The sequence below is a fragment of the Bos taurus genome, chromosome 20 (assembly GCF_002263795.3).
Source record: "Bos taurus isolate L1 Dominette 01449 registration number 42190680 breed Hereford chromosome 20, ARS-UCD2.0, whole genome shotgun sequence".
NCBI classification, from domain to species: domain Eukaryota; kingdom Metazoa; phylum Chordata; class Mammalia; order Artiodactyla; family Bovidae; genus Bos; species Bos taurus.
Genome location: NC_037347.1, coordinates 70,809,801 through 70,824,388, shown reverse-complemented (window position 1 = coordinate 70,824,388; position 14,588 = coordinate 70,809,801). Strand labels below are relative to the sequence as shown.

General features: G+C 60.8%; 1 protein-coding gene across 3 annotated transcripts; it reads right to left on the bottom strand.

The window, feature by feature from the left end:
- Positions 1 to 14,279, bottom strand: LOC132343259 (uncharacterized). Of its 3 annotated transcripts, XM_059878919.1 has the most exons (4): positions 13,265 to 14,279; positions 6,285 to 6,429; positions 5,140 to 5,285; positions 1 to 4,364 (listed from the first exon to the last, which is right to left on the bottom strand). In XM_059878919.1, the coding sequence occupies exons 1-4, from the start codon at positions 14,218 to 14,220 to the stop codon at positions 4,070 to 4,072; spliced, it is 1,542 nt and encodes a 513-aa protein (XP_059734902.1). In that variant the 5' UTR covers positions 14,221 to 14,279; the 3' UTR covers positions 1 to 4,069. The 3 variants fall into 3 exon arrangements, with proteins under 3 accessions (XP_059734902.1, XP_059734903.1, XP_059734904.1); XM_059878920.1 differs by lacking the exon at positions 1 to 4,364 and having other exon boundaries at positions 4,428 to 5,285; XM_059878921.1 differs by lacking the exons at positions 1 to 4,364; positions 5,140 to 5,285 and having other exon boundaries at positions 6,248 to 6,429.
- Between the last annotated feature and the right edge of the window lie 309 nt (positions 14,280 to 14,588).

Sequence of the window (14,588 nt, the reverse complement as noted above, 5' to 3'; positions counted from 1 at the left end):
TAGCTTATTAAAAAGTAGAGACCTTACTTTCCCGACAGAGGTCCGTCTAGTCAAAGCTGTGGTTTCTCCAGTGGTCATGTATGAATGTGAGAATTCGACCATAAAGAAAGCTGAGCACTGAAGAAGTGATGGTTTTGAACTGCAGTGTTGGAGAAGACTCTTGAGAGTCCCTTGGACTGCAAGGAGATCCAACCAGTCCATTCTAAAGGAAATCAGTCCTGAATAGTCATTGGAAGGACTGATGCTGAAGCTCCAATTCTTTGGCCACCTAATGCGAACAGCTGACTCATTGGAAAACATTCTGATGCTGGGAAAGATTGAGGGCAGGAGGAGAAGGGGATGACAGAGGATGAGATGGTTGGATGGTGTCACTGACTCAGTGAACATGAATTTGAGCAATTCCTGGAGACAGTGAAGGACAAGGAAGGCTGGTGTTCTGCCGTCCATGGGGTCACAAAGCGTCAGATACGACTTAGTTACTGAACAACAATAACACGTGCCTCTTAGTTAAATATCTTAATTTTTCAAAGGAGGAAACAGCTCTGAGAGAACCTCTGCTGGATCTGGAGTCACAGAGCAAGAGTTCAAAGGCCCAGCTGGTGTGGCCCCCAGCCTCAGCAGCGGTCTTCCTGCAGCCGGGCCCCCACCACGCAGCCGGGCCCCCACCACACAGCCAGGCCCCCACCACGCAGCCGGGCCCGCACCCTGGGGCTCCTCCGGGCCCCCAGCCTCAGCAGCGGTCTTCCTGCAGGCGGGACCCCACCACGCAGCTCGCTGTGAGGCCCGGGCTGCCCTGTTTGCCCAAGTGGGCCTGGGGCTCACGCACAAGCAGCCAGAGTGTAAATACGGTAAATATTTTATTTAGAACAGTCTTTGCCAGCTTGAAGGGCTCATTTCAATTCTCTCTCTCCCTGTCACTCTGTCTTGCACAGCAAGGCGTGCCCGTGCACACACGCGCACACACACGCACGTGCTCACACGCCAGTGTCCCTGAGCCGCTGCTGTGCGCTCGGCGTCCCTCCCGCAGCTGACACTGTGACCACCTTTGCCTCTGGAGCCGACACCCTCGCTCCTGAAATCCTCGGGAAGATTCCCTGGGAATCTCTTCCTCTGCCGGCCTGGCCTCTTCCAGAGCTTTTGTTTTGTTCACTTAAGAATAATGGCCTTTCTCAGTTTCCTGAATAAGTTAATGTCCGTAAAGCCTTAGAGGAGGAGCCGGTGACGATGAGGATGACACTGGAAAGCAGACGCGTTCTGTCTTCTTCTCCTGATCAGGCCCTTTTCTCACTTTATTTAATCACACTCGTTTTATCATTATACTCTCCTTCATCCCCACCCTAGTGCCATTTCCCTATCTTCCTTCCTTCAGGGAGAACCCATTCTAAAGAAACCGCCTGCAGTGAGGGAGACCCAGGCTCCATCCCTGGGTCGGGAAGATCCCCTGGAGAAGGGCGTGGTAACCCTCTCCAGTATTCTTGTCTGGAGAATCCCATGGACAGAGGAGCCTGGCGGGCTACAGTTCATGGGGTCAGAAAGAGTGGGCCACGACCGAGTGACCAACACTCACTCATTCTGAAGCGTTCAACGTGGCCTTGACTATGTGCGTATCCTTGAACGAAACAGCGTTACTGTACGTGCATTTATGTTTCAATTTATGTAAAGCTGTTAGCCTCTGGCTCTTTTTTGGCCGCGCTGGTCCTCGTTGCTGAGTGCGGGCCTTCTCTAGCTGTGGCGAGCGGGGGCCACTTTAGCTGCGGTGTGTGGGCGTCTCCTCGCGGGGCCTTCTCTTGCTGCAGGGCACAGGCTCCAGTCTTCAGGGCCTTCCACAGTCATGGTGCTTGGGGTTTAGCTGCTTTGAGGCACATGGGATCTTCCCCGACCAGGGGTGGAAGCTGTGTCCCCTGCAAATGCACCCACTGTATCCTATGTGACTGTCCGTGCAGTCACAGACATCCAGGTGATGCGGTAGAAAATCAGGAGAAGCAGACGCTTTCCAGAACTGAGCATGACAGCTGATATGGTCTGCTTTCTTCACACAGGAGTGCAAGGCCCGCCCTCTGAATGCAGGGTGATTGTGGGGTTTCCCCGTGTTCCGTAGGAAGTGCCTTTTTGCTCCATGACGTTCGTTCTTAACGACCGACGCAGGAAGCACGTGGATAAGGGTTCCTCGTGGGGACAAAAGGCCCCTCGTGGCATGCTCACAGACCCCGGGGCCTGGCATGTCTTACGAGTCTCACAGCGGCTCACGTCTTCGGTCAAACACAGTCTGCTTAATTGGTGAATTGTTAGCAATGCACTGGCTTATTTGATGTAAATGTTACTGTGATAGAGATTATGTTGTGTTCCCTGAAACACTCTGCTGTGATTTCATGGATCCAGTGTATGTTCTGAGTTACTCTGCTTCATGCCAGACACTCCACCTGCAGTGGCTGGTATCTGCATCCACATGGGGACACCTGGGCGGAAGTTCACGTCGGGAGGCCAGTTCAAATGCAGGTGAGGACCAGCGAGCCTGAGTTTCCACGCCCGGCTGGGACCCCAGTGAGCACCCTTGGCTTTCTGGCTTTCTGCGCTGTTGCACATTCCTTCCTCTGTCCCTGCTGGGGTGTGAGCCGAGCCCGTGTCCTCTGTGGCAAAGGGACCGGCGTGTCAGCTATCAATTTCCACTGTGATGCTGCATAACAAACACTCCAAACGCAGCAACGGGGAGCAGTGGACATCTGTTTGTTGATTAGTGTTTGGGCTTATGGCGGGCAGGGCTTGGGGGGCTGTCTTCCTGCCCCAGCTATGTCTGGGCTGCCCAGCTGTAGGTTAACCTAGGGTGTTCTCTCGGGGGCGGGGAATGGACACCCCAGCTCTGAGCTCGTGCTCTGGACGGTACCCTCCCTGCGGCCGTCTGGGCCCCTTTCCTGTTAAAGTTCTCTCCCGCAGCAGCAGGCGGGCCAGCCCGTGGTCAGGAGGGGTGGGGGGCCCCTTTCCTGTTAAAGTTCTCTCCCGCAGCAGCAGGCGGGCCAGCCCGTGGTCAGGAGGGGTTGGGGGAAGGCGCTAAATACTCTATTCCAAGGTGGTGTCCCAGGGAGACCCCAGCCCACCCGAGGAATCCACGGGGAGGAATTGATGCGGGTGCGGGTGGGTGACTGAGAAGCCCGTGGGAGGCGGCGAGGAGGCGAGGGCGCGGCCCAGCCTCACCCCGACCTGGCCCGTTGGAGGAGCTGGAGCCGGGAGGAACGAGGCACCGGGGGAAATGTTTGCTTCTTCCTCTGCACCGTCCAGGAGGAAAGGCCAGCTGGGCGCCCCCTACAGCTAATGCAGGCCAGCCCGGGGAGCCGACCTCGGGCCTGGCCTCCAGGGCCCTCAGACAAGGGTGCGGCAGGATCTGAGCGGCCCCTGCAGCCCAGGACACTGGCCTGGAGACGGGTGTGGGCTGGGCCTCTCCCAGGACAGGGTGGGGGCCCCTGGGGCGGCTGGGCCCCTCTCTGTCTCCCGTTCTCCTCCCAGGGGATCCAGAACCCCAGCCCCCTTCTCAGGCCTGTGGCCCCGAGCTGGGTTGACAGAGGGGTTGGCCTCACATGTGCGCTGTCTCCCTGCAGACCAGGGAGTCACCCCCCACCCCCAGGAGGCTGGCCCAGGGGGTCCTCATCACTCGCTCCAAAACCCCCAGGACCGTCTGCTCCCCATCTTCCTTCTCCCATGAACCTTGGAAACGGTGGACTTTCTGTGAGAGTCGTCATGTGGGCTCAGGGCTGGGGGTCACCGGGTCTTCCCGTGTCCCTGGGAAGTTCTGGACACTCATGTGGGCGCTAATGGCCTGTTTGCAGAGATGAGGCTTGTTTCAATCACGCTGGGCCTCTCCCCCGATGGGCGGGAGGCGCCTTATTAGCATCGTGGGTCTTGCCGACGCTCCTGCTGATTTAGTTTTATTTCTCTGTGCCTGCACGTCTGTGTCCTCAGAGTGACCGATGGCCCCTCCGTTAATAAGCAGAGCTTGTTCTGGGGCCGGAATGGCCGTCATGTGCCCCGGAGGCGGCCGCCCTGCGAGTGGTTGATTCGGAAAGTTTGTTTGCCTGAGTCAGTGGTTTGCCGCTCGTGTGTGTTTGCTGAGAGGAGTGGGAGGCAGCCGTGGGGTCAGCGAGGCTGTCTCAGTGACTTCACGTGGAACCCACTCAGAAGCGGTTTCCTGGGCTGAAACCCACTGTGGGTCCAGCTGAAAACTCCAGAAACGATCTCCTCTAGTGTGGCTCAGGCAGGGCCTCGCTGCTCCCTGGGGTGGCGGGAAGGGGTGCTGGGTGGGTCTGGGGTGGGCAGGTATGGACCAGGGGCCTTCTGTGGGCTCGGCCACGCTGCCACAGCAGGAGTGAGTGGTTCTGGAAAGGGTCAGAGGTGAGGGCGTCTCCAAAGCCCGCCCCACGCCCCGCCTCCCCCCGCCCTCCCGTCTGTGCCTGCCCGTCTCTTCCCCACGTCCTGGAGGAGCCCCCGCCCCCAGCACGCCCTCCCGAGGGGTGGCCCGCAGTCCTGGGGGCATGCCTGGTGGGGGAGGCAGCCCCACGGGCATCTGTGCCTCCTGGCCTGGCCCCAGCTCTGATGGCGGAGGTGTGTCCGTCTCAGTGCCATCCCGGCCATGGGGACTGGCTGCTGGCCCTGTTCCTGCCCTGACCACTGACCACCCCTCCGTCCGTCCTGCCCCTGGGTTCTGGGCCTGCTGGCCGTAGGGGCGCCTTTTTCTCCATCAGCGCTGGGCAGGGGAGGAGCTGCTGTCAGCGGGCCCTCCCCATCGCCACTGCTCATGGAGGGGCGGCCAGGCTGCCTTGGGCCCCTCAGAGGGGCCATGCGGAAGGCAAGCTGAGATGCCCCCCGACCCACCCCAGAGCCACAGCCAGTCTGGAGCCCCATCCCAGCTGCGCTGCATGGGCAAAAAGAAATACAATCTTCTAAAATGTATGGTTGTAAAGGCTTAAACCGAATCCCTAAGAGCAAAGCAGAGCTGAGCAGAGCTTGCCATCTCTGGTTTGGTCTGGGATGGGTTGTCGGCGCCCCCGCCCTGTTCCGATTTGCTCTGTTCACATGAGCAGGTTGTGCTGTGAGTGGGGGGCCCTGTCCTCTCTCGGAGCTCGTGGGCTGGATGGTGAGGACCCGCGTCACCTGGGCTCCATGCTTGTTTCAGCTGCAGGCTGGACCGTGTCCCCCAGATTCACATGCTGGTGTTTGGACCCTGGAACTTCGGGAAGGGGCCCTGGATTCAGGTACAGCGAGGCCCTCGGGTGACTCTGATCCCACAGACTGAGTCCCTGTAAGAAGACAACCTCAGGACATGGACACAAGAGAGGGACACAGGAGGGCCCGGCCGTCTGAGGACAGAGGCTGCAGGGGAACCGGCGCCAAGACCCCTGAGCTCACGGCCTGCAGGGTGGTGGTCTGAGCCGCCCCACCGGCACGCCTGGTGGGCCTCGCGTGGAGATGGCCCCCATGCCTCAGGCGCCTTCCTGGGCGGATCTCTGCCTCGGCCAGCGGGCCTGCTTGGGGCTTTCAGGGGCGGGGGTGACGCGGGGTCCTGCTGCCCCCGGGGCCCTGAGGGTGTGCTGCCAGCGGCAGACGGGTCCCCGAGCCTCACCATCAGGCTCACAGGGACCCCCCCGCCTTGTCTTGGTCAGGTCCTCTGCCTCTTCCTGGCGGCCTGGCTGCCATCCACAGGACGACCTTCTGCAGGTCGCTGCTGAGATGGGGGACACACGGCCTCCCCTGCCCACGCTGCCAGCCTCTCCCGCTGAAGGAGCACGGCAGGACCCTGCCCTGCTTGGTCCATGCACAGTGGGGCCCCTGTTTGGCGAGGGCCTCCCGGGAGAGTCCATCTGTGGCTGCCAGAGTTCCCCCTCGATACCTGCTGGGGGGCCCTGGGCACGTGGGGGCCGGCCCTGGAGGAGGACCATCCCGCGTGGGCACAGCTCTTGGCTTTCTTGCCCTGGGAGGGAGGCTCTGGGTGAGGAAGCCACCCACCCCAGCCATGCCCGGCCCCCACCCTGGCCATGTCCTTCAGGATCCATGTTTGGAAGGCCTCCTTGGACACGAGGGGGACGCAGGGCCCCTGTAGTTGCTGCCCAGGGCTCCCGGCTGGTGGGAAGGCAGCTCATCCTGAAACGGTGTCCCCCCAACTCTGCCTGGATGAATCTGGGGACTCGGGGTCCCAGAGGTACCCCCCGAGCTGTCTTCAGAGGAGGGCAGATGAAGGAGCCACCGTCCCGGCCTGGCCAGTGTCGGGGGGACTGAGGGGCCACGGGGGCCGGGCTTACCTGGCCAGGCTCACCTGAGCCTCCTTCCGGGTCCCCGAAGCCACCAGGCATCCATGGCTCCTTCCCTGTCCTCCAGCAGCAGGAGGCCCCAGGCTGGTGGCGGGCGAGGGGGCGGCAGCCTGCCGGCCTTGACCGTTCTTCCATCCTGGGGCGGGGGGAGGGGCGGTGACACAGGACCCAGGGTCCCCTGGCATCTGGAGTTGGGAGCCCCAGCAGTCAGTGCCCGCTGACTCAGAGCCCTGGCAGTGGCCCCTTCCCTTCCTTCTGCGCAGCATGCGGGGTGGGGGAGAGGGGGGGCCGACACCTGAGGGGGTTCCGGGCCCTGGGCAGGCAGGTGCCATCTGCGGCCTGGCCGTGAGCAGCGCTCACCCCGCAGGCCCTTCCGCGGCTCCCTGGCCCGGCCCTCCCGTCCTGTCCTTGGGGCCCGGCTTGTCCCCGCCTGGGCTTTCCTGGCCAAGTGGAGCCTGCGGCCCCTCCTGCCTTCAGCATCCAGGCTTCTCCCGAAGGTGCCAGGCCAGCCACTCACACAGTCTCCCTGCCCCCTTGATGGCCCTCAAGCCCATAAGCCCTCGAGCCAGCGCCCAGGAGCCTTGGTGGGTGAAGCCACTCAGGGCATGAGGGGACAGGCACCTGCCTCTGTGTTGCAGGTTCCTCCGCTGGCTCAGGCCCAGGCCCTGGACTCTGGGGTACCCTGGGTCCACGGGCAATGCCCCTGTGCTGGCCCAGAGCCTGGAGAGCCGCCTGGGCTGCTGCCCGCCACCCTCCAGCCTGGCATTTCACCTCGGCTCCCGAGTCTGTGGCCTGCCACCCACCCGCCTGGTGTTTCACCTTGGCTCCCGAGTCTGCGGCCCGCCACCCACCCGCCTGGCACGGTGGATGCTGCGTCTCACAGTGCCTGCAAGCTGGGTCACCCAGGACGGTGCCAGGGTTCCCTCCATCCACGCCGGGCATCTGGCTTCATCTCCGGAAGGCCCCGTGGCCCCTCCCAGTCCTCTCATTGCAGCCCTGGGTCCCCGACACCCGTTTGTCCTGCAGCCATCAGAGGCGATGGAGACGAGCCGCCGTCCTGACGTTGGCGACGGGCGGGCGCCGACGTTACCCACTCGCAGCAGGAGACGTGCGCTCAGATCCCAACAAAAGGTCACATTTGCAAGAAGTAAAGAGGAAACACGGGTAATTGGTTCTGAAGCTGCTGGCTGATACCTCGCCCTGAGAGGCGTTCTGACGGACTTGAAGCCTTTTTGTTCAGGTAATTAAAAATGAGATTTCATTACATCATTAAAAATGAGGGCAGGCGAGCTGCTTTTTCAGATACTATAGCGTTGTCACAGGAGGTGCGTGGACCCAGTCATGCGGGGCGCTCAGCGTGTGAATAACGGACTCGTGGTCCCCGACCCTCTCGGGTCGGGTGGAGGCCGGTGGGGGGCTGCTCAGAGCTGTGGGGACCCCACCGTAGGGTCTGGGGAGGAAGCCCACCTGCACCTCCAAACGAGGCCTGAGCTGTCCTTCGTCCAGCCTGAGAGAAAACCCGCAGACCCGCTGGGAAGGCGTGTGGAGGACGAGTCTGGAGGCGCTCCCCTGGGCGCCCCTGTCCTTCCCTGGCCAGTGTGACCGACGCTGCCCATGGGCAGAGCGGAGGTGCACGTGGTCAGTTCAAGGACCAGGACCTGGCCTGGCCGTGTACCCAAGGTTCAGACACGGTGCCACACGCGGCCCACCTCGTGACGGTCCCCTAGAAAATTGTGTGAGAGCTTTGTACCAGGAAATCCCACTGCTGATAAAACCCGAGGTGAAATGTCACACCTGAAAATAAAATTAGGCGTGTTCTGTGCGTCTTGTTTATTTGCATACTGTTCTTTTCTTTCAAGCTCGACTGCATTCGCAGGCACTTTCTTCAAAGCTGTGCGTGGCGGCTCCATGGAGGGCGGGGAGCGGAGCTGACCTCTGGAGTTCGGGCTGATTTACGGTCTCCACGGCGGGAACTGGGTGCCGCCCGGGGGCTGGGCTTGCCGTGGCCACTCTGTGCCTTGCTGACCACCTTCCTGCTGGACCGGCCACACAAGGCCCCGCCTGCGTCCTGACGCCCGGCAGTGGGTCTCCCTCGTAAATCCCCTGACGAAGGGTCAGACACTTGCAAAGCCCACCGTCATCTTTTGATGAAATATTTTTTTGTTGCTTAGAAGAAGAAAAATCACAATACTCCAGATCTTTATTTCTTAAAGCACAGTTCTCGGTAAGCATAATTCTTCTCTAGGCCCATTTAGTCTGTAAACATAGCAATTGGTTTCCACCTGCATTTTAGGATTAAAACAATATGTACTGCTGTAGATATTTTTTGGCCTTAACAAAAATACTTATTAATTAAATTCCAATTTTATGTAAGAATAGAATTCTGTGCCAGAGGGATGGTGGTTATTTTAAACTTCCCTTCATAGTCTGGATTTCCAGGAATCTTATTTTTAACCAAACACCAGTGAAAAAACAACCATTATATTGAAAGCTTCCTCCTATTATTTGCAATTTGTTTTCTTCAACCTGAGCGTGAAATCAGCTGAAAAATTTCAAGAAGATAGTAAATTCTGCAGAAAGATGTGTTGTTTTGGTCAGTACAAAAGCCCTGCAGAAATGAATCGTCGTTTTCTGATGATTTCTGGGGAGTGGCCGCTGGCTCCACTGACCGTGGACTGTGCACAGCCGTCCTGGTTTGTCTCGGGTCCAGGTTCTCCGTGAACTCTGATGACTGTGGACTGAAGCTGCCGACTGTTGGGCAGAGGCCTGAGACCCGCTCTCCGAACCTGAAGGCAGGCGGTCAACAGAAGCTCCGCCTTGCGGCCCAGACGCTCGGCACAGGAGGACGTGTCCGGTGACCCAGGGACCGTCTACTCAGCAGGGGCCAGCAGGAGTGGACCTGGGGGACGCCGCAGGCAGGCCTGGTGGGAGCCGCCCCGGGCCTGTGCTCAGCCTCAAACCCGAGGGAAGCAGAAGTTGCCTGGAGGTCACAGCTGGAGGAGGGCATGGCAGCCCGTCCAGTGTTCCTGCCTGGAGAGTCCCACGGACAGAGGAGCCTGGTGGGCCACAGTCCAGGGGGCTACAGAGAGGCAGACATGACCGAGCAACTTAGCAGGCACCTGCACACCTGGCTCAGCAAAAGGAGCTCACCTTGTCCTGCATCAGCTATTTGCAAAGCGGGGAAAACACAGGTGCCTTTTCCATGCTCACACATACCACCCCGAATTCCCCAAAGTTAGACTCTCAGGGGCCCCCATGCCGTGGCAGAGCCTAGCTGTGCCCGTCTGGATGGGCAGGGGATCCATGCTCCCTGCGCAGCGCAGCGGGCATCGGGGCAGTGGCCCTCCTGGGGACGGCCTTGGACCAGGCCTCTGTGTCAACTGGCCCGGGGACCACCTGCACCGTCCCTGCCCCGTCCCTCACCCTCTGCTCTGACACGGACACGTCCAGACTTTGCCCCCTGACCCATGACCCTGCCACTGTCCAGAGCATCAGAGGGCCCCGCACACAGGCGGGCTCAGTGGCTGCGTCCCCTTGCCTGGCTCCCGGCCTGTGTTTCCCCCTTTCCCGAGGAAACACTGGAGCCAAGGCTGCAGCGTCGTGGGGGCCCCTGTGGGGCTTTAGCTCCCAGCTTGTAAGATTCCTGCCGCAGTGGAGGGGGGAGCAGGGCAGTGGGGGGGATGGTGGGGGGGGGAACTCTGACCCCTGGAAGGAAAGAGTAGCTTTTCAAATCCACAAAGTGGAGCCAAATAAACAGGCTGCTACCCCAGGGACCTGGTGGGTGTGCAGAGGTCTGGAGGCAGGAGGTAGCCCTTTTCTCTCTCCCCCTGAACTCTTCCCAGGGATGCCCTTCAGGTGATGCTGGGCAGACCTGGAGGGGAAGGGAGGGGAGGAGAAAGTGGGGAGGAGGGGGAGAGGAAAGGGAGGGGAGAAGGGAGGGGAGGAGGAAGTGGGAGGAGGGGAGGGGGACGGGAGGAGGGGGAGGGAGGGGAGGGGAGGAGGGGAGGGGAGGAGGATGCCTCTGGCAGCCCAGCATCCACCAGCCCCCAGGCCTCTGCATTCACCTACCTGGTCTCCCATGATTATGTTAATCATTTCAATGGGAAACAATCTTTGTGTTAATAAGACGCAGGTTTTTATACAGGAGAATCGAGTTAATTGACTACTTATATGAGAAAAACGCTGAGTCCTGATATCAAGTACATGATAAAACAGTGCCGTCTAGCCCTTGAGCTGGGCTTTTCTGTCTGGAGAGCCCGCCATGAATTATGGATTATGCTGATCCAGCCACGCCTGTCTGGGCAGGCTTCCTGTGACACAGCCACTGAGTTTTCATTTTGAGTCAGTTGTTGTCACTCACAAGTTTTAAGGAAAATCCTTATCGATTTTAATATCAGGGAAGTTATTTTTATTTTCCTGTGAGTCTAAAGGTCTGTTACAATCAGTTCTATGGTTCCGGTTCTTTTTCACTGGATCATTCGGGACGGGCAGCAGAGAGTGTTTTTGTGGAGAGAGCGGACCCGGGCCTCAGATCCCAGCAGGGTGCACACTCTCCAGGGAGGCGAGGAGACCCAGAAGCAGGGTCCTGGCCACCGGCAGAGGGTGGGGGCAGTGTCTCTCTTACGAGGGAGCTGACAAAGTCCTGCTGCGTGTTACTGAAGCCAGGTTCATTCACCTCTAAACCGGCTTTCCTTTTGTCCATCCCGTGGTCCTTGGAAGGTGAAAACAAGTGAAAGTGTTAGTCACTCGGTCGTGTTCGGTTCTTTCCGACCCCGTGGTCTGTAGCCCGCCAGGCTCCTCTGTCCATGGGGATTCTCCAGGCAAGAATACTGAGTGGGTTGCCATGCCCTGCTCCAGGGGGTCTTCCTGACCCAGGGACTGAGCCTGCATCTCCTGCCTTGGTGTGAGGATTCTTCACCATCTGGCCCCCAGGGGTTGCCTTCTGTCCACTCTGTGGTCCTTGGAACCCTAACCCAGTGTGCTGTTTCCCCGAAGCAGGTGGAACTCCCAGGCCCCAAGCAAACAGTGTGCCCTCGAGACACGCTCTGTGAAGTTGGCTGCTTTGGTTTTGGCGTCCTAGAGTCTCCCTCAGAACCCGTTTTGGCACGCCATCCTGAAGGTGCGTTAGAACCCACATCCGACCTCCCTCTGCAAGTGGGGCTTCCTCTCCAGCTCACGGGAATGTTTCAGATGGTGGTTAAACCGTCTCCAATGGAGGAGCCATGATGTGGTTGATGGCGGTAAACGGAGCGTGCCCGCCACCCGCAGCCCCACCCCGGAGGCGTAGCTCTGGGGGACTGAGTCCTGCCTCCTCGGACCCTGCAGCCGACTTCCAGTGAACGAGGGGCCTGCAGCCCTACTGGCAGGGATGACAGAGCCACATTCCGCTGGGTGACGGATTCCTAAAGGCGACGGCGTCGTCCGTGTCTCATTAGCGGAGAGGTTCATTCTCCTCATCGTCAAACGAAAGAGATTTTGAAGATTTTCGCTCATCTGGGGGTTTGCATCAGAAAAATTCTGTGGCTTATGAAGTCATTTGTGTCCCTGTTGCGACTGTATTCACAGGGGAAGGGTGACACAAAGGTCAGCTATAACTCCGCCGTTGCGTTCTAGCTCCGAAAAAAATGTAATATTGATCGATCAGAAAATGGAAAAGCAGACTGTTCGCGCCTGACTTGATCTTCTCCGACCTTTACCGCCATGTGAGTTTCACTCTGAAATGTTCTGCCTCCTGCTCAGAAGGTTGGTCCTGCTTAGTCTCCTGATTAGTTAACGCGCGGCCGGCCCCTCCCTGTGACGCGGCGCCGTTTCCCGTGGAACTGCCTCCTCGCTCCGTGGTGCTTCCTCTGCCACCCAGAGTGGCTCCTGCCGGACGCCAACGGGCTTGCTCGGAGCCCCAAAGCGTCGCATCAGCAGGCACTTGATGTTCCGCCGTCCTCTGTGCTCTGGAGTAAATCACTAAGGCGGGAGAGCCCTGCGTGCACGAGTGGCCACTGTGTGCCAGGGACGTGGGCCTCTCGGGAGAGCGGGCCGTGTGTGGGGAGAGCTGTCTGGGTGGGAGGTGGTGGTCAGGACTGGTCCCTGTGGGGACCATGTTGGCCTGGGCAGGGATGGGTGCTCCGGGGCCAACATGGGCTCCAAGGGTGTGGGGCTGCCCCGACGGGGCTCCCGAGTGCCACCTGGGCATGGCTGCAGTCCACTCGTCCCTCGCCCTGTGCAGGGGGGGCAGCGTGCCCCCCCGGCCCTTCCTGGGGATGGGGGCAGATGGCGTGCAGACTGCAGGGTGCAGAGAGGAGGCAGGCTGAGCCCAGGGTGCCAGCAGAAGTCAGGGCTCTGGGCAAGCTGAGGGGCCCTGCCCGGGGGGGAAGGAGGCCCCCGACGTCAGGTCCACCCAGAGCCTGCGACTCTGACCCGGTTTAGAAACAGGGCCTCGGTGGACGTGGTCAGCTTAAGACGAGGCTATGGCGGGTGAGGGTCAGGCCTGAATCCAGCAGGACCAGCTCTTCTGAGGGGGAGGCCTGGACACAAGTGTGGGGCGAAGCCACGTGAGGGCAGCAGGGCCACAGGAGATGCAGACGCCCCCAAGACGCCCCCAGGGAGCAGCCCTGCCTGCCTCCGTCTCCAGCTTCTGCACCCACTTCTGGCCCAGAACTGGGGACAGCATGTCGTGGACGGAGCCACCTGGGGTGTGGAGACGATCGCAGGCAGGACTCGGGGAGCAGAGGGGTCCTAGGCTGTCTGCCCCGGTGCCGGCGGGGAGGAGCCCCCCGAGGCTCTCCCCCACCTGCCCTCCCCTGTACCCCCTGGGCAGTGAGTGCCCGGCTGGGCCCATGGCGTAGACTGCGCGGGCGACGGGACAGACCTGCCTCTGAGGCTGGGCCCTGCCTGGAGGGCAGAGCAGGAGGGAGAACCCAGGGCCCCAGCCTCTCCCTTGGGGAGACGTCACCCACGGCCCGTCTCCAGGGACTCACCTGCTGCAGGCTCCCGAGCTGTGCGAGTCAGACTGCATCCGCAGGGCTCCATGGTGAGGGGCTCCGTGGTGAGGGGCTCCGTGGTGAGGGGCTCCGTGGTGATGGGCTCCATGGTGAGGGGGCTTCATGGTGAGGAGGTTCTGTGGTGAGGGGCTCCGTGGTAAGGGGGCTCTTTGGTGAGGGGCTTTGTGGTAAGGGGGCTCTGTGGTGAGGGGCTCCGTGGTAAGGGGGCTCTTTGGTGAGGGGCTCTGTGGTAAGGGGGCTCTGTGTTGAGGGGCTCCGTGGTGAGGGGGCTCTTTGGTGAGGGGCTTTGTGGTAAGGGGGCTCTGTGGTGAGGGGCTCTGTGGTAAGGGGGCTCTGTGGTGAGGGGCTCCTTGGTGAGGCGGCTCTGTGGTGTGGGGGCTCCGTCGTGAGGGGCTCTGTGTTGAGGGGCTCCGTTTTGTGCGGCTCTGTGGTGAGGGGCTCCGGGGGCTCCATGGTGAGGGGCTCCGTGGTGAGGGGCTCCATGGTGAAGGGCTCTGTGGTGAGGGCTCTGTGGTGAGGGGCTCCGTGTTGAGGGCTCTGTGGTGAGGGGCTCTGTGGTGAGGGGCTCTGGGTTGAGGGGACTCTGGTGAGCGGCTCCGTGGTGAGGGGCTCCATGGTGTGCGGCTCCGTGGTGAGGGGGCTCTGTGGTGAGGGGCTCTGGGTTGAGGGGTTCTGTGTGTGGGGCTCCATGGTGATGGGTTCTGTGGTATGGGGCTCTGTGGTGAGGGGCTCTGTGGTGATGGGCTCTGTGGTGAGGGGGCTCCGTGGTGAGGAGCTCCATGGTGTGCAGCTCCGTGGTGAGGGGGCTCTGTGGTGAGGGGCTCTGGGTTGAGGGGTTCTGTGTGTGGGGCTCTGTGCTGTGTGGCTCCGTGGTGAGGGGGCTCCGTGGTGAGGGGCTCCGTGGTGAGGGGCTCCATGGTGAGGGGCTCCATGGTGAGTGGCTCCGTAGTGAGGGCTCCGTGGTGTGGGGCTCTGTGGTGACGGGCGCCATGGTGAGGGGGCTTCATGGTGAGGAGGTTCCATGTTGAGGGGGTCCGTGGTGAGGGGCTCCGTGGAAAGGGGGCTCTGTGTTGAGGGGCTCCGTGGTGAGGGGGCTCTGTGGTGTGGGGGCTCTGTCGTGAGGGGCTCTGTGGTGAGGGGCTCCGTGGTAAGGGGGCTCTGTGGTGAGGGGCTCCTTGGTGAGGCGGCTCTGTGGTGTGGGGGCTCCGTCGTGAGGGGCTCTGTGTTGAGGGGCTCCGTTTTGTGCGGCTCCGTGGTGAGGGGGCTCCGTGGTGAGGGGCTCCGAGGTGAGGGGCTCCAT